At 37.9% G+C, this 19,938-nt stretch overlaps 1 protein-coding gene across 1 annotated transcript; it reads right to left on the bottom strand.

The window, feature by feature from the left end:
• Positions 1-4,354: 4,354 nt before the first annotated feature.
• On the bottom strand, positions 4,355-18,921 carry snx33 (sorting nexin 33). Its single transcript, XM_084397122.1, has 2 exons — positions 16,578-18,921; positions 4,355-5,088 (listed from the first exon to the last, which is right to left on the bottom strand). The coding sequence occupies exons 1-2, from the start codon at positions 17,983-17,985 to the stop codon at positions 4,835-4,837; spliced, it is 1,662 nt and encodes a 553-aa protein (XP_084253248.1). The 5' UTR covers positions 17,986-18,921; the 3' UTR covers positions 4,355-4,834.
• Positions 18,922-19,938: the final 1,017 nt, after the last annotated feature.

Genomic DNA, 19,938 nt, shown 5'->3' with positions numbered 1-19,938 from the left:
AGACAGACAGACAGACATCCAACATGATGGATGGATGATGGATGGATGGATGGAAAGAAAAGAAGAAAGAAAGAAAGAAAGAAAGAAAGAAAGAAAGAAAGAAAGAAAGAAAGAAAGAAAGAAAGAAAGAAAGAAAGAAAGAAAGAAGAAAGAGACATTCAACATGATGGATGGATGATGGATGGATGGATGGATGGATGGATGGATGGATGGATGGATGGATGGATGGATGGATGGATGGATGGATGGATGGATGGATAGATAGATAGATAGATAGATAGATAGATAGATAGAAAGAAAGAAAGAAAGATAGATAGACAGACAGACAGACATCCAACATGATGGATGGATGGATGGATGGATGGAAAGAAAGAAAGAAAGAAAGAAAGAAAGAAAGAAAGAAAGAAAGAAAGAAAGAAAGAAAGAAAGAGACATTCAACATGATGGATGGATGGATGGAAAAGAAAGAAAGAAAGAAAGAAAGAAAGAAAGAAAGAAAGAAAGAAAGAAAGAAAGAAAGAAAGAAAGAAAGAAAGAAAGAAAGAGACATTCAACATGATGGGTGGGTGGATGGATGGATGGATGATGGATGGATGGATGGATGGATGGATGGAAAGAAAGAAAGAAAGAAAGAAAGAAAGAAAGAAAGAAAGAAAGAAAGAAAGAAAGAAAGAAAGAAAGAAAGAAAGAAAGAAAGAAAGAAAGAAAGAAAGAGACATTCAACATGATGGATGGATGGATGGATGGATGGATGGATGGATGGATGGATGGATGGATGGATGGATGGATGGATGGATGGATGGATGGATGGATGGATGGAAAGAAAGAAAGATAGACAGACAGACAGACATCCAACATGATGGATGGATGGATGGATGGATGGAAAGAAAGAAAGAAAGAAAGAGAGAAAGAAAGAAAGAAAGACATTCAACATGATAGATGGATGGATGATAGATAGATAGATAGATAGATAGATAGATAGATAGATAGATAGATAGATAGATAGATAGATAGATAGATAGATAGATAGATAGATAGATTTTTGTTGTATTTGTTTGTTAAATTGTCTTCATGTCAGTTTTAAACTGCTTGTGGCCTTACTCATTTTTAATTAGCATATTTTTTACATGACTAAGTAAATGTTGGCAGATATTTTATGTCCACATGTTCCCTAATGAGTTAACTGAAAACAAGAATGGTTATTTTTGCTACATCAGTGCCATTTAACTCAAATCTCAAAGCTCTTTTATTGGTGGTTTGCAACAGAATGCATCCAATCACTCATAAATCTCTGCTTTACAAAACAAAAGTCCCCCCCCCCCCCCCCCCCCCCCCCAAAAAAAAGACACTGAATCCATTTTGAGATCTCTTTATTCAGATCCCCTGTTGGACACCAGAACTGTGTAAAAGTGTAAAATCTACACATTATATAAATCCTACTGTCCTCCTTACAGTGAGTAAACACAGAGCAATGTGCTGGACGCGGCTTCACACGTCCTAACAAGAGTCCAAAATCATCCGTGCGAGGTCTGCCGTTCCCCCAATAAACGTTTTGTGTCCATTTATTTGCTTGATTTGTCTCTCAGAATGTGTGTAATCCATCTTCCGGTGTGACATTGCTGTTGACTGTAGTGCGAAACGCAAGAAGATCATTAAGAAAAGGGAATATTTGGATTAGTCTAGTCATGGAAAACCGTCTTTGCTTGGGTATGACTAAAGCTGTGCGTTTGAGCTCAGCTGTATCCCGGAATGTGAGTGGACACACGCAACCTCGACACAAGGTCTGTTTGCCTTCCAAGGTTTTCCAGAGAATTAAGAGCAGAGGCTTTTGTTTATGTGCATTTTTTTTTCCCCTGCTTCACCAGAAAAGAAATCCCCTACGGGATCTTTCAGTGTTGCTTCAACTGATTCGAAAACGATGACCATTTCCTTCTGTGGACACATAAACATCTGGACACCAAAACACAACTTCTACAAACCACAAGAGCGGCGATCACGTTAAAGTCAACATAAAATGCGGTTCGCAAGCCGTTTTACTTTCATAATACAACATATTTTGACAATTAAAAAAAAGCTAAATTTTGTGTTAACTCTTTCCACGCCAGTGTTTTTGAAAAAAGTTGCCAGCATTTTTGATCATTTTCACAAGTTTGAACATCTGAACATGCATCAGACCCTCTGCTTTTAAACAAACAAAAATCAACTTTTTTTTAATCAACATTTAAATGTATGTTTCACAAAAAAGCAACATTTTGAGCAAAAAGCTGGGAAAAAAATCGTGTTTTTGTCAAAGACTATGTCTGGATGGGATTCAGAATGACGATCAAAACATAGACGAAGCTTCACAGTCCTATAGCTCGTCCTGGGTCGACTTTTCATTCAGTAACACTAGGCAGTTTTGATTTATATGTTGTTTAATGTTGATGATCGCGTTATTTTACATATGCATCTGCTTACAACTGCTATCGCTTGTTTCTGCTTCTTCTTCACCTGTGTTTTTAATTAGAAGATTCAGAAATCTTTCAGACGATGTGTAATAGCGCCCCCTACCGTATAACGGTGAAAACACGGAAAGCCGGAAAATTCCATCAATGGCGGGGAAAGAGTTAAATTTGATTTCATCCATTGAAAAAGAAAAACGCATTAATGTCTATTAAGAAAGTAAACGTCAATTTCGTTGATTTCATGTTGGCTTTTATTCATTAATACATTGCTTGTGGCCAAATCTGCTCCGATTTGAACACGTTTGTAGTAAAACATTGGTAAACCCAAAGGTTTACATTTGGTCCTCAGTTACTAAGTGTGCAAACAGTGAACATCCAAGTTTACAATCTGAAACTTGAGATGAGTTTTACAGTTAAACCAAAAGCCTTGTAAAAATCACAACTCTTAACCACAGATTGCAGCCTTGAGACTTACATAAACTTCTGTACCCCTTAAACCTAGCGACTAAAAATAAAGATTAGCCTACTTTTGAGGAAATTAAAACAAAACCCATTAACATAAGCTCAAAGTCCTCTCAAGTTTTTCCTGAGGGCACACAAAAAGGAGACGAGGAGGATATGAGCTCCATTTTGCATTAGAAACACCCTGAACAACAAACAGTTAGGCTAAATGCTAATGCTAATGCTAATACTGAAGTGTTTCCATCTGATACACAGAATCTCTGGGCGGGGATTCTTGCTCAAGAATTCACAAAAACATGTTTTGTCTTAATAACACCAGGAGAAATTAGTACCGGACCGTCTAGCTTGGAAGAACGTGCTATGCAAGCCTGCTGTGATTCATCTGAAGCCCTGATGAATATCATATGACTCTCATTGTATCAGATCAGAAAACGTACTTTCACGTAAACTCAGGAATCTTGGGTCTGAAGGGGAACTAGAATAACATGATATCGGATTAAACTTCCTGGAAGTGAGCAGAAGCCACATGAACCTGCTATGTGGGTTAAATTCTTTGCTCATCTTGTCCAAACAAATTTAGCATTTGAACGTCTCAAGCGCCAAGTCATGTTACTGTCGTCACTAAAAGCGAAATTTTGCGCCAAATCCCAGCCAATCAGAACATGTTTTGTTTAATAGAGCGCAACAACGCCTGCCCACTTTTTCAGTTTTTTTTTCCATAGGAATAAAATAAAAATAAAACATTAACTTTGTTAAAGCGTTTTAAGCCATGAACCAAGCCAATCAGCTACGAGGTGAATCACAACATTACAAATTTGATTGGAAGCAAAAGTATTTGAAAATCAGACAAAAATTTGTGTTTTTTGTACAAGACTGTGTACTTAACGGCTTTAGTGATGGAAAGAACTACAATCCCATGAAGCATTGCGAATAGCATCATCAAAACGATTGAGAAATAAAAGAACACTCATTTAAAAAATATTGATTATATATATAAAAACAAAATATCTTGCAAAATACACATACATATATACATATATATATATATATATATATATATATATATATATATATATATATATTCACGGGAGTGGGTGGAGCTAAATAGCTCTCTTGGCACGTTTTGCTTGTAGTGACTCTCTGATTGGTGGAATTTCTGCACAGCATCATGGGTAATGTAGTTTTTCACCACGAATTCTGCTGTTAAACATGATTATTTTAAAACTAAACCATCAATCATCAACCTCGTAGCTCACAGTGAGGTTCATAAGTTATAATTAAAAATACCTATAGAGAAAATGAATGGAGTTTTTACTTCCGAAACCCAACTGTTGCACTCTATATACAGTGAACTGGAACAGGCTTTTGGACCAATGAGATTTCAGAGGGGGAAACTATACGAGCAACTCGCATAAACAGAAAATTTAACGTTCAGCATTTTTTTTTTTACACTTTTTTCTTGCATTGCGCCTGGATAAGACACGGTGTTACAATTTGATGTTTTTAAGAGATAATTGCGTTTAAGCAAACTAATGCGTAAACAACTTCTGTCACATGACCAGTTTTTGGCGTCAGATTAGCGTCTGCACCTGCTAACACGCAGGAAACATCATTCGCACACCTGTGAGTGCCGAATAAAAAATATGAAAAAAGTAACAGGCAATGTAAAAGGCTGATCTAACAGGCATTTAAATAAAATTCAAAACATGAAGATGCAGATATACATGGTTTATCAAAAGCAACTGCATTGTTGGTTTCTGGGGTTAAAAGTGACATTTTTAAGTGCAGAAGCGAGAATGTCCTGTTTCTCTTGCAAATAATCCTGTCTGGAACTCAAAAATTCCAACTTTGGGAGTAAAAAAGCGTTTGCTAATCCGTCCACAGGAGTGTTGTATCTCCATTACAGTCCAGAGGCCGAAGGTCAGGCTCTAGAGGCTCTCGTACATGCGAAGGGTTCTCTCTAATTGCTGACCTACGCGCTGGTAGAAGGCGATCTGTTGGCGGAGATACGCCTGCATCATCTCTTTGAAGTCCACCTCCCTGCGCTGGTGGAAGTGGTTCATCTCGGCCTGCAGGGCGAATCCCACAGTCCGGCAGCGTTTGCGAATGCCGTCTGCTTCTTCTTGGTCCATCTTCCCCTCGTCGCTCATGCGCTGAGACTCTTTTACTTTTGCAAAAGCACCTGAAAAGAAGCAAAAAAGAGAGGTTTTAAAATGTTTTTAAATATATGCACTAGTCAAACACTAGCAATGGCGCTGAAGAAAACTTTTAATTATGTATGTTTTTAGCACACTGCTAGGCTTCTACTAACCGAAATCAGACTGATTTATCAAATATATATATACAGTGCAATGCATAAGTTAATACACCCATGCTAAAGTTGACTAAAAAGAGGAATAAAAAATCATATTTTGGAAATTGAACTTAATACCTAGAGATTGGCATGGGGTACTTTCCATAAGATCATCTCTCAATGCAAATCAAACTAGCTTTTAGGCTAACTGAAATAAAACCATGCCAATCTCTAGGTATGGTGAAGGCTATGTGATGATGTGGGGCTATTTTAATTCCAAAGGCCAAGGGAACTTTATCAAGATGCATAGCATCCTAAAAAAAAATAAAAAAAAATACTAAAAAATAAAAATCTGCCTGCCTCTATGGGAATTTAACATAGGGGTGTACTCACTTATGCACCATGTATTTTAAGGAAGAACATTTATTTATTTACGATACATTATTCATTCACAAAGAAAATTTGTGTCCTTAAAGGTTGGATTTTTCCTAATTTTTTTAATTAAGGCATTAAGTTCAATTTCCAAAATATGATTTTTTATTCCTCTTTTTAGTCAACTTTAGCATGGGTGTATTCACTTATGCATTGCACTGTATATATATTTACAAAAGTTTGCACACAAGGACACTATAGGCAATTGATATCCATGTATCAGAATGATTTAGCAAATAAAAACAACAAATAAATCAATAATTTAAACATACTACATATATTTATTTAATAACATATTTTTAAGTTGTTGGAAATACCAGGTAACCAGGGATATATATTTTTGTTTTAAATATTGTGACAATTTCTCATTTTTTGACATTCCCTGTAAACATTTCTGACGATTCACGAAAAATGAAAAACATTTTTTTTTAATTATTTTATATATAGTCAAGTCAAGTCAAGTCAAGTATATTTGTATAGCGCTTTTCACAATACAGATTGTATCAAAGCAGCTTCACAGTATTAAATTAAAATAATACAACAAGGTTTGTTTCTAGTGGAATTTATTGATAAAATCAAATTAGATATCCCCAGAATATCCCCAACTGAGCAAGCCAAAGGCAACAGTGGCAAGTCAGAAATATATATATATATATTCTTTTTTTTTTTTACTAAAAAATATAATTAAAAATTATTTTTGTTTTTTTACTTTTTTATAGTGTGATTTTTTTAATGTGTGAATTCTATTGAATCCAATTTAGGGTCAATTTGACCTGCAAAGTAAAAATCTTTCCCAGAATTAGCACATAACAAGTGTTAAACTTTACATTACATCACACTTGTTTGTCTAACACTTTTTCTGCATAGCAAACGCCAAACGAGACCCGGAAATTAGCAAAACAAATACTAAATTCTTTTTAAATGTTCACAGCTCTGTTTTTTTTTTTACTTGTCAGATAAAAGTGCCTTTTGTCCCATATTTGCTTCACGTTTCCAGCGTAACCGGTTCTAATCATTCACGTCCTGTTGTGACAGAACAAACCACTCGCACGCTCATGAGAACGGAGCCGCTGAGTCACAGGACTCGAAGAGAAATACGACTGAATCTGGAGACCTGAACAGACAGATCCACTAAATCATCACATCTGTAGCGCAGAAGACCGAGACTGTCAGGGACAGCATGAGGGATTAGATATGGAGTGTGTATGACTGATCAGAGGTCAGTGTTTGACAGTGCCGTACACACCTGTAATCTGACACAGGAAGTCTTGTGTTCTTTGTGTGTAGTCAAATGAAAGCTCAGAGACCGTATGCAAAGACCTTGTGTTTACATTCCCTCACCGAACATCTACAATTAGACTATATTGTGACTATATTGTGCCCCATAAACAAGGTCGTGGTTTGCATATTTATTTTTGGAAATCATTTCTAACCACATTGAGCAAAATTGCGGACTTTTTGTAGCATTTTGTCCTGAGGAATGGAAACCCATTTCCAACACATTAGAAACATATGGCAAATCATAATTGAGATAAAAAGTCAAAATTGAAAAATACTAAGTCACAATAATGGCATTATGATAACTGTCAGGAATATGAGATGAAAAGTAAAAATTGACATGAAATTATGACAAAGTACTTTTGACTTTTTCTGTAATAAAGACTTTGCTTTTATCTCATCATTTCAACTTCATCTCAAAATTTCCACTTTTTATCTTGTAGCCTAATTTTGACTCATCTATGAAAATAAGTCAAAAACGTTCTTATTATATCATAATTTTGACTTTTTAATCTCATAATTGTATAAATGATGACTTAGAATGTCATAACTTTGACTGTCACATAAATATGACTTAGTATGTCATAATTTCGACTCATTCATGATGTTAAAAATAAGAGAAACACTTTCTTAGCATAATCTCATAATTGAAGTAGTATGTCATAATTTCAACTTTTTATAACTACAATTGACCAAATGTTTTCTTATGTGGCAAAAATGGGCTTTCATGCATGGAAAACAATTCATACTAAATCAAATGTCTGTTACTCTAGTAGAAATGAGCTATTCACAGTCGGCCTTAATTATTATGAAAATATGCAATAACAAGGGGGTTAACAAGATAAAGCTGCCAATTTTGTCATATTCGGCTGGTCATGTGATCTCAACATGGCGACCCACATACAATATAAAATTAAACTGCTTATTATACAGTATTACGCTACTGATATTTATCTCATATGAATGTACACCATATAAAACTGTATGCAAATGACATGTAAATGACCTCTATAATGATTGGCTAATCTCTGCATACTGGCAAGCGTTCATTTTGCCAGACTGCCACATTTTAATAAGGCATTGACATTAAAGAGTCAACCTATTTTCCATGATGTTTTTCTTCCAAGAGGACAATGAAACAGTAGGGTGATTTTTTTTTCACGACGGAGGGACAGAACGAGTGTCCAGCGGTACCAGGCACGGTCCAGCACTGACTCTCTGTTCACTCGAACACACACCAAGTCTGCAGGATTGAATTCAACAAAGCCATGCTCAATATGACAGATGTATTATAATATCTCACAAGATGTTTATTTAAAGAGACAGAAATTAAAGTCTGAATGTTGATTTGTAATTTATTCCTGTGATAAAAACTGAATTTTCGGCATCATTACTCCAGTCTTGTGTCACATGATCCTTCAGAAATCATTCTAATATGCCGAATTGTTGCTCAAAAAACATGTTATTATCAAAGTTGTGCTCACATTTCTAGCATTCCAATTTGGTTTTGCTCACTTTGTTGTGATGTTCAGTAAACAAAACTTTAAAAGAGGGTTTAATCTGATTCGTCCTCTCTAATGGACCACAGACATGCTAAACATTAGCGCACATGAATGACAGGAATTAAGTGAATTCCTCTTCTCTATTTTCCAACATGCAAAACTTCATTGTACGTGCGCTAACAGAGCCATTAAAAGAGGAAGTTGAGCATCCGTAAAATGTCTGCACATCACTTTTTGTGGTCAGTGAGTGTCTATTTATTTGTTTTCCCTATATAAACACTAGAATATATATATATGGCTTCAGTTTACTCTGAGGGAAAGTCTCGAGGCTTTCAGAAGGAAAACAAACTCCCTTGGCCACCTAAATGATTTTCTGTGGGTATTTTAGTCAGTGTCTAATTAAAAAAAACATACAGCTTGTTGATCTACAAAGTATTAAGCAGTAAAATAGTGTCTTCTGAATTACATAATGAAATGTCAAGTTATTTAAATTAAGCAAAATGTCAAAGTAAACATTTCTGAAGTGCTTCCAGCTAACCAATTAGCTTGCAAAGCTAACATTTCCTACGCAAGTTACTAGTAAACATAACAAATTGTTGTAGCTCTTAATACTCTCGATATACAACATACTTGCGTTATACTTTCTTAAATTAGAAAAACCTCAATCTGATATGACAAACAAACTAAATATAATATGCCACATAGGCTAGCATGATGCTAATTGCAGTCAGAAATAGGATCAGTGTATGATCTGAGCTTTCTCTCAGTCTTTGAGGTGAAACGAATGTTAAAAGCACAAAGAATGACTGACCTGAAGCCTCAGAGCTGCATTTAATGTGTCTAACAGCACCGCCGCGGAAACACAGAGGAATTTCAGACTGGAAAAAACAGTCACAGCTCAATTTATCCCAGAGCAAATTCTCAGACACCAGAAGGGGAGAAACAAACCATAAAGGTAGGCCAAAAAAAAAAGCATGCTTTTCTAGCAAAACACTTGTACAAAGAGAAGTAGGTTAATATAAATGTATGCTTTTAAAAATTAAGTTTTGTTACTCTGCTAGCACGCCTGATTTCATACATCCAGTACATTTGACCACTTTATCAGTTTTTACTGATCAAAAACCGAACTGATCATGCAAATAATAAGTATAAATACACTCGAAGATGCATTTGACTGCAAAACTCAAACATTAAATGCCAAAAAGAGCATTCAACAGGCAATTTAGCATTAGCATAAGCACCATCACAAAAGTACTTAAAAGTAGGTCAGAAAAGTGAAATTGGTCAAAAATATCTGAAGAATGTCGGCAACCAAACAGTTGAAGGCACCCATTGACTTCCATTGTATCTTTTTTTTTTCCCATACTATCAAATCAATGGGGTCCATCAACTGTTTGGTGACCCATATTCTTCAAAATATCTTCTTTTGTGTTCAGCAGAAGAAAGAAACTCGTACAGGTTTGGAACAACATGAGGGTGAGTAAATGATGACACAATTTTTGGGTGGACTATCCCTTTAATTACTTAAAGGTCCCATTGCATGAAAATTTCACTTCATGAGGTTTTGTAACCTTAATATGAGTTTCCCTAGCCTGCCTATGGTCCCCCAGTGGCTAGACGTTTTGATGGGTGTAAACCAAGCCCTGGGTATTTTTGAGAAAATGAAAGCTCAGACGGGCGAATCTAGAAATCGTCCCCTTATGTCGTCATAAGGGGAAAGGTCACCTCCCCTTTCTCTTCTGGCCCGCCCATGAGAAAATGAGCTGCGCGAGCGCGATATTGGTTTTTCCTCGAGACATCATGGCTTGCAAACGAGCGAAGCACGGCAGTTACTCAGTGTTTGGATGCACAAATGAACACAAAAGTATTTTTTTAGTTCCTTCATCCGAGCCTCTGAAGAACCAGTGGGTTATGTGTTGTCTGATGTGTAATTGTTCAAGTTCAGACAGATAATCTTTCTCTCAAAGTCGTTCAATACTGTTTATGCATCAGTAAATCAAGCCAGTGACTAAATGATCAACTTCACGTCGTTTCTCTTAGTAGGATGAAAATAATCTTACTTAAACTGTGATTAATATACAGAAAGCGATCAAAGAACAATCCCTTTCCAGTCGCCCAAGCTGTCAATCACACAGCGCGAGTTTATCTGGACACTTGCCAAAACTCGTTATGAAATCAATGACGCTGTTACGCTGCACAACGAAGCTCTTACTGTACTTACCTCATGTTTGCATTGGTGAAATCATTAGTGAGAGTGCAGAAACTGCGTTGCAATGATAAGATATGTGATGGGAGTAGATCTAAATACTTAAAAAAACTTCTCATGATTCGTTAATCCCCATAGCTGTAATAGTAAAAACGTATAATAGCTGTAATAGTAAAAGTTTTCGAGAGAGTTCCACGTGTAATGCTATGCTAAATATTTCATATGCAAGCATGTCAGCCAATCACAGCAGTGGGCGTTTACACTGAAGTCTCACAGCAGCCAATCACAGCAGTGGGCGTTTACACTGAAGTCTCACAGCAGCCAATCACAGCAGTGGGCGTTTACACTGAAGTCTCACAGCAGCCAATCACAGCAGTGGGCGTTTACACTGAAGTCTCACAGCAGACACGCCCCTTCAAACAGAGCATTCAAATCAGAGGCTAAAATCAGGCTAGGAAAAATGCCTTTTATTTCTAAATTATAACAACTTTTGATCTAAAAAAAACATACTAACATTATAAGGGCACCCCAGGAAACATTCTAAAAATGTAAAATAATCCATGCAATGGGACCTTTAAGAGTGGCTAAAGTATAACATTGTGAGTAAAATCTAAGTTAGCTCTGTGTTCTCAGCCGCTCTATTATTACAGGACAGGTGTGAAGCGATAATATGCCGTCTTGTATGCCTCTCCTGTTCAACCACACACGCTTACACTTCTTGATTATTTAAGACACATGCATGAAGTACAAAACTGGCTCACTTCCTGCAAGTTAGCCATGAGCGGCTCAGAGATGGAGAGGAATTCAAGGTCTTGCCCTGACATGTTATTCCTCTTTATTTAAAAGCTAAAAGCAACAAAAATGCACAACTCTGACGTGTGTATGTGTGTGTGAGAGAGAGTGTGTATTACTGGCAATAAAATCAGACCAACACCCATAAAAGCCAAAGAGTTCATGACTACTGCACACGCGGAGCCCGAGGCCTGGAACGCCTTTTGTTTTTACTCGTATTTTTCATTCTCTCCCTATTTGTAGAGGTGGGAGATATTTTGGATTAAAATCCCAATTCATTTCCCACTGGTTTTGGAAGAGCTAAATATTTCCATAGCCTTTAATTCGAGAAGTCGGTCGGGTTCAAGCTGACTTCTGGACGTCAGGTCAAGTGTCCTGGCGTCCCACGGCGGATCTGATTACGGCTCTTTGGCTGGGACGCGCAAAAGCCGAACGGAGCGTGCTCAGAGAGGGCTGTTATTATTTCCCTGGGTCATGTGTTGTTTTTCCTCGGTTCATCGGTTCTCTTTGATCTCTCCCTGTGCTGTCGTGCGGCTCACAAGAGAAACAGATGCTCAATTTTAAGATATCGCAAAGTCAAAACGTTACAGTCAATTAACTGTCCCCTAACTGCAGGACGAGCATTAGGATGTCCTTATATGCTTTTTAACTACAGCAGGGAGATCAGAGGACAAAACTAACATGTTATAAATGTTATTGGTCATATTGTGCACCTTATTTTAAATCTTCTTGCCACTAAAATTAAATTTTCTGCTGACATAATCAATATAAATAATATAAATATGCCCTGATATTTAGGGATGCACCTAATATGAAAATTTTGGCCGATACTGACAAACAATATATTGGCCAATAAATCTAAATCCAAATTTTTGAGAGCCTGATGACAAAAACAAAAGTCTCACCATCCCAAGCACACAATTATAATGATCTTCTCATCATAATTTTATGTAGCTTATATGACAGACTTGCAGATTCCAATGATATTTCAAGCGATTCAAAACCATCATGGTGATGAGTGCGCACCTGACATGTCAAATAATACATTATTTATCAGCTTTAATATATCAGCCAAATTGTCATATCAGGCCGATAACAACAACATTAAAAATTAACATGTCGGCCAATAACGATAGGGTGGCTGATGTATCGTGCATCCCTAATTATTACTATATAGAGATTACTATGAACAAATATATCATAGCCTAACATGTTTCTATACAATCAAATCTCTACATATTTTTTACTATTATTACATCATAAAAAGTGGTAACCTGCAATTGTTACCCATTTCTGAACCCATAAAAACTAGCCTAGTTTTGTTGAATTTGGGTTGATTCAGCAATAATAAATAATAAAACTGAAAATATAACTAAAACAAATATACATATAAATAACTTTTTTATATATATGTACTAATATATGTATACTATGTTAAAAAACTAAAAATAACTCAAATGTTCATCAAAACTATAATTATATGTCAATGCTACTAAATCAACACTGATTCAAGGGATTCATGAGCAAATTAAATATTGAACTTAAGTCAAACATCAGTGATGATTCAACAATGATTCAACGACTGTTGCTAAATCTGCCTGTGTCTAACATGAGCAGCGCAATATACTCTATTGTAGGAGGCGGTTTCTGTGTCCATTAGTTGCTATTAGCAACTTGATTCTTTAAAAACACCATTATGCATTGTACACTAAGATCCATTGTGTCTAAACATGAACAGTAATCATGTTACGACCGTTATATAGGGTGTGGACGTGAAACTGGAGCAATCATACTGGCCTCCTTTCAACACACTCACATGTCAATTGTTTGCTTAGGGCGGTTGTTTGATAAGCACCAACTAATTCTGGAGAATAATGCTACTTTAACAAACCCAAAAGGCACAATAATGATGTAAGGTCTCTGAAATCACTCCTACTTTATGGGAATAAATGTATTATTCCATTGATATTCCATTCATTATCCGTAAATCTGGGGTCTGGCATTGTGCCTCGGTCATGTGACCCATCACGCCTTCAGCAAACTTGCTCAGTAATAAGGAGGATACACATCTCTGTTCTCCTCCACAATCGACTGATCTCACCACAATGAACGCATCAATGCAGCATTAACCTGTTTAACAACATTAAATCCTCACTTTGATTACAGTTTGAATACCGACAATTGTCTTTCTGCCTATAAAACAAACTGCATGTTCAGTTTTGCTGGTATGTCTTTAGAGGGAGAGATTTTGGAGATTGGGCCGGTCCAATTCAAAGTGGCTGAAATCATAAACAGGACCTTTAAACAAGTGCATTGCTTATTATCTTTAACTAAATTCAAGTTGCATGACTTTATGCATTAATGAACTGATGATGATGATGATGATGATGATGAATACAAATAAAGTGGTCAGAAAAGCATAAATATCCACTACCAGGCAAAAGTTTGGACACAGCTACGACTATTGATTGATTGATTGATTGATTGATTGATTGATGACCACTATATACATACATATACATATACATATACACACACTGTCCGGTCAAAAAATAAAAAAGATTGGATTTAAAGAGGCAAATGCTTAAGAGTCTATTGTTGAATCATCAATGCAGTGATTATTATGTTTCTAGCATGTTATATGTTTGGCAACAGTTCTTATAACCCTAACTGATGGAGTGTGTAGCTTTTCATTTCATAAACAGCCAAATAGGAAGACACAACATGATCATATTCCAGGATGACAATGTCAAGATTCCTCAGGCTCAGATTGTGAAAGAATGATTGTGAGGATCATGAAGAATCATTTTCACACATGAATTGTCTCCTCTGAGTCCAGATCTTAATTCACTGAAAGTCTTTGGGATGTGCTGGAGGAGACTTTACAGAGTGCTGGACTCTTGCATTGTCAATACAAGATCTTGACCAAAAATGTATGCACCTCTTGATAGAAATGAATGTTTTGATGTTATTTCCATCAAGAGGTGCATAAATTTGCCATGTTGTGTCTTCCTACATGGTTGTTGAAGAAATGAAAAGCTACACACTCCATCAATTAGGGTTAGAAGAACTGTTGCCAAACATATAACATGCTAGAAACATAATAATCACTGCAATAATGATCCAATCATAGACTCTTACAGTATAATAGACTCCAACTATTTATTTACTTTTATTATTATTATGATTTGTTGCCATTCACACTTGCTAAACATGACTGGATCTGAAATCTTAAGGGCTTAAGATGAGGCTTGAGTGCCCGTTTACACCGGGTCTCTGATCGGATAGCTCTCAGTGTAAATGCCCTAAGAAATACTTCCGAGACGGATTTAAATCCGATCACTGATTTGAGACGCATTTCAGTCAAACCTGAACAAGTGTAAATGCATCTGGTTGTTGAAGCCACATGTAAATTTTTATTCCTCCCAAAATGGCGCAAAAGAAATGTGTGAGAGCGTGTTATTAGGCTACTGGTAACCAGATATGACAGTGTTACTGTAACAGCTGAGGATCTCTTCAGCAAGCCAAAAATGAAACTGACGTTGCATCCTGAAGCTCAACACACACTCATCTTCATTAAAAACAGTGAGACTAAATTATCTCACCAATGCTGATGCTGCTCACTCTCCCATTGCGGCCTTTAATCTTGAAATTAGCTCATGATTAATAATAAAATGCAGTTTATAACTGTAGCTTTCATTCACGTGATTTGGATTTTAAGATAGGGATTTATATTCGTTTTGCGGAGACACATTTATGTGGCCGAGACGAGTGTAAATGACAAATTGGACAAATCCGATCAGCGGAAACGCATGAAGTGGCTAAGTGTAAACAGGCCCAAAGTGAGTCCAAATTTCATCCCGTAGAGTAAATACTGGCGTTTACTAAGCGTCAGGATGCCAGCGTATGTTAAGTCTGCGCTCTCATGAGCGAGACATTCTTAACATCACTATGACATTCCACAGAAGGATCATAATGAAAGTGGAAGCTTGTCTGAGCCACAAACTGATTGAGCTTTAATGTCTTGGACTTGAGTGCACTGATTAATCACGCTATTTCCCACACTTCCTGTGATTTAGAGGATGCTTCCCGTCAGGAGCAGGGCCAGAACTTTCTCTTTCTTAACTCCCTGTAAATGTCAGATGCATCACTTTTTCAGCTTTAAAATGTCTCTGCAAATCACCTGACCTGACATCATCCGCAACTAAATTCACTCCAGTCCACAATGCGAGGCCCACTAACCCCTGCTCATGAGTAACAACACGTGTGATTGGCTGCCTACAGGCATGATGTCACTGGGTCAGTCCAGCTGCGTGCCCCACATTTGAGCAAGTCAGTAGGTTCAGAAACAAGCACACCAAAGTAACCTAAACTAAGGGGTGTAGAAACCATTTACAAGGTGGAGGTGATGCAATGAATGACGAATGCTGAATTTCAACACCCATGTGTAAAATACTCATACGTGTTTAACTCATTGATCAGCAAATATCTTTAACTCTTTCAGCGTTTCAGTGTTCAGCCAGCGCCAGCATTTTTTTTTATCATTTCCACAAAAGTTTCATGGCCCCCAGAATATTTTGATGTATGAATATCTGAATATGCAATATGTCAAAAGAAAGAACAGACCCTCTGATTAAAAAATTAATTAATTCCAGCTTCATGTATTACTTTTTTAATCAACATTTGAACGTGGAAAAGTTTCCTTAAAAACAAAAATCGTGTTTTTGTCAAAAACTATATCCGGATCGAATTCAGAGTAGAATTCTTTCTACTTTTTATTTATTTATTATTATTAGTGTTTTTTTTTTTTTTTCAGTTTTAGTTAGTAAAATGAAAATGAGAAATATGTTGTCTTGGCTACTAGCTGTAATAAAATAAGATTTTTTTAATATATTTTTTTATTTGAGTTAAGATGACCACAGAAGAAAAAAAACTCGAAAGAAGAAAGAGAGTCAGTTGTGGGTGAACAAGTGCTGTCAAATCGATTAATCGTGAGTAATCGCATATACATATATATAATTATAAATATATATGTATATACACACATATATTATATAAACACAAACTTTTCTGTTACATGCGATTAATAGCGATGTTATGTTATATCCGATTATTCGCGATTAATCGTTTTGACAGCACTAAGTTGAGTTTGTTCGAGCTCACTTTACCTTTCTGCAGGTGGATGATGTCTGGAAAGTTGGACAGCAGGCCCTGGTACAGCGACAGTTTATCCAGCATCTGAAACAGGTCGAATTTGGGCTGTTCGGCGAACATCTCCCCGATGTTCTCGTAGGTGCGGCCTGTGTGCGAGATGGCGTTGCTCAGGGCGTCCGAGCTGTAAGGAGGGTCCAGCAAGAAGGACTGGCTGATGGACTGGAAGCCGTTCCCCAGCCTCTGGAACTCCTTCCGAAATCCTCCTAAGTGTTTGCGGACTAGTTCCGACGCGACGTGCGTCAACTGCATCACGCTGTCGTCCATCTTTTTGGCGAACGCCTTGAAGGTGTCAACGCGCTCCTCCACGTCCTGAAGGTCCTGATGCTCGTTGGGAATCTGGAAGGTGAGCATGAAATGAGCCCCGACCATCTCGTCCTTCTCTGCCCGCCTCTTCCCGAGTTTCCACTGTTTGTCGTCTCCGCACATGAGGAAGTGTTCGAAACCCTCATATTGAGACAGCACTGGGTGGCTGGTCATGTGGTCCATCCATAAAATGAGCCTCCTCTTCCTCTTATCGATGAAGTCTTCTTCGAACCGTCCCGTGGCCTGTTTTTCAGGGAGGTGCGGCACGGAAATCACCGTGAATTTGTGCAGTAGTCTGTTGTACAGCCAGTCAAAGTGCTTGTAGCGGCGGTAAACCGGCCTGGCAATGTGACTGGGGGTCAAGCGGTACGAGATGTACGTCTTAATGCCTTTGAACTTCGTCTGTTTGGTGGGGTCTTCAATGGAACAGGAGAAGGGTTGAGGGCTCTCCTTCCACTGCGGCCCCCGGGGGCCCATTTCGATGGTGTACGACTCTGCGATCTTAGCCATCATGGGAACGTCGCCAAGTACGAAGGCCTCCACACCTGAGCGCACGAAGCTGGAGAATCGGTTCAAGTTTCTGCCCACCATGCTGCCCTTCCTGTTGCTCGACATGCTGTCCTGACGCTCCATGTGTGGCTTGGTCCGGTAGTGGACGTTGGGGTTGGAATATGGACTTTGGGAATGTCCATTGGCACCCACCCCTCTCCGAGGGTCTTCATCCTCAACCACCGTTGAGGTTTCATCCCAGTCGTCCCAGTCGTCATCGTCGTCACTCGGCGGCGTCGGGGTAGTTGTGTGGATGTACGACAAATCCTTACCAGGAGAGCTTCCAGGTGAACTGAGGGATTGATCCGTCAGGTTGGACCCGGATCGGAGCCGAATGATCTGGACATACGAGGCAGGAAACAAGCCTCGCTCTCCTCGGCTGTTCTCCCCTTGTAACCAGCCGTCCACAGAGTTCTCGTCGAAAATAACCAGCTCTTCGCTCTCCTGGATGCTTATCTCCTCCTTGTTCTCACTTTGGAAAGTGTAGAGGGCTTTGGCTCTCAGGGACATTTTTCTAACTTTTGCAAGACAAATGCAAAAAAAAAAAAAAAAAGGGCCACAAAAAAAGATCCCTTACCTCATATCAGACTGCAAATCTAAGAAAAAAAGGGCTTAGATAAATTAAAATTTACCTTTGTATGTAGTACAGCAGTATTTCTTAATGTATTCATAGCACTTTAATAAAACTAGTAGTTTTGAGGGTGTTGGTAAATAACATTCTTCAAGATAAAGATCTTCAAGCCTTTTTAAAGTTACTGACCACAAAGAAGACAACAGGAATCTTAATTTTCCTCGGAAATAATATCCTATATCACATGTTGGAACTCCCTGTCAGGTTGTTATTCTCCAACTTCCCTTAATTTATGTCGTTTCATTATTCCCACAAAACCAGAATTCTTCAGCCGCAAAAAAATTAACCCATAAATCCACAAATCCCGTCCAGCAGAACTGAGACACCGGCAAACACATTCAGTTCAGTGCCTCATCATAACAAAAGTTTTAGCCATCTTGCATGCTGTGAAAATATTTAAAAACAAACAGTTGTTTTGCAACTCCGGCTGAACTAAACTCCAGATGAAAACATTATACCAAACATTCCGTCCCGGACAGAGATGAGAAATAAACGCATCCTTTGCATTCCGCCAACAAAAGAACAAAAACTTAATCTAAAGCATCTGTATAATCCCCAGGTCCAGTTCAAATCGCTGTGCACTCAAAGTATTTCCTTCGAGATGTGATTCAACAAGCCCGTGAAGAGTTTTTCATAAAGTATTTCTTTACTTTGAGCAGAAACGTAGTGACTCTTTCCATGACGTGACGATCGAACAATGAGAGTCGCGCAGTTTAGTGTGAGATTTACAGTCGCGTTTGTGGCGCCGCTCGGCGGTCAGGAAATCAACTGAAGGATCTGACTGGAACTGTTTCTAGTCAACTCAAAACACATCTGATTGAATACAGTAACTCATCTAGATAGTACAATGCCTTGTAGTGACAAATGCTGGCGTTATTACCAATGACAATGAGGCAAATAGTTATGAGGGCGCAGGGCGAATCTGCCATTCAGACACATTTAAATTTTAGGACGTTTGTTTGTTATCGGAGACATAAGCAAGTACAATATTTTTGTATCAAATTTCAAATGATGATTACATTGAAATCCGCACAGAACTCTCTTTATTACAAAAAAAAAGTAAAATAATAATAATAATTACTCTTATCCAATAATCACAAATGGCTGTGATTGGTCCATCCTAATACAGCGCTGAGAAAAGTAACAAGTACCACGTGACAATAACATACGTTTCAAGCGGCGCGAAGCCAAATGGGTGGGGCTTGACGTCCAGCTCCACCTCTGTGAACCTAGTGAAGCGCCAATCAAGCGCCATTCACTGGCTGTTAACATTACTGCAAGCCCTTCGAACACTAACCTAATGAAAAACATGTTTATTGCTGCAAAAAAAAAAAAAAAAGGAGAGAGAGAGAGAGAGAGAATTGCATGGAAAACCTTTGCAATTTTTCATTTTTAAAGGAAAACTTAAATTTTTAGTACACAAAAAATGTGTAGAGCCCCTGGTGATACTTCGAGCAGTTTTATGTTGTGTCGAGCCTCCTTAGTGTTTTAAAAATAGCGATTTTTGATGCTATCATAGAAGTGCCCCTAGCACTCCCAATCAAAAGGCATTTTGACCTATAACGAAAATACGGTCAAACTTAAAAGTGGCGTTTCCATTCTAATTAGGCTTTTAAACGAAAGTTTGACTCGGGTAGATTAAGAGGCCTTCACTGGGGGACGTGGTTCACTACTGTACTCACAGCTGCCACCTGATCACACACACACACACACACACACACACACACACGGTAATGAGACCTAACCCCGACCGGCAGCGTGTAGTTCCTGAAGACATAGGCCAAAAAGAGCCTAGGTTCAATTTTGGCGAGAGTTACCCTTTAAGGCTATTT

The sequence above is a fragment of the Rutilus rutilus genome (assembly GCF_951802725.1).
Source record: "Rutilus rutilus genome assembly, chromosome: 23".
In the NCBI taxonomy this organism is placed as follows: domain Eukaryota; kingdom Metazoa; phylum Chordata; class Actinopteri; order Cypriniformes; family Leuciscidae; genus Rutilus; species Rutilus rutilus.
This window is presented reverse-complemented; position numbering and strand designations above follow the sequence as displayed.

What these genes read in the sequence shown, in the direction of transcription:
- snx33 (XM_084397122.1), bottom strand. Translation starts at nt 17,985, where the DNA reads ATGTCCCTGAGAGCCAAAGCCCTCTACACTTTCCAAAGTGAGAACAAG. An exon ending in CATCATCCACCTGCAGAAAG is followed by an intron (nt 5,089 to 16,577) that starts GTAAAGTGAGCT and finishes GCTTCTTTTCAG; the next exon opens with GTGCTTTTGCAAAAGTAAAA.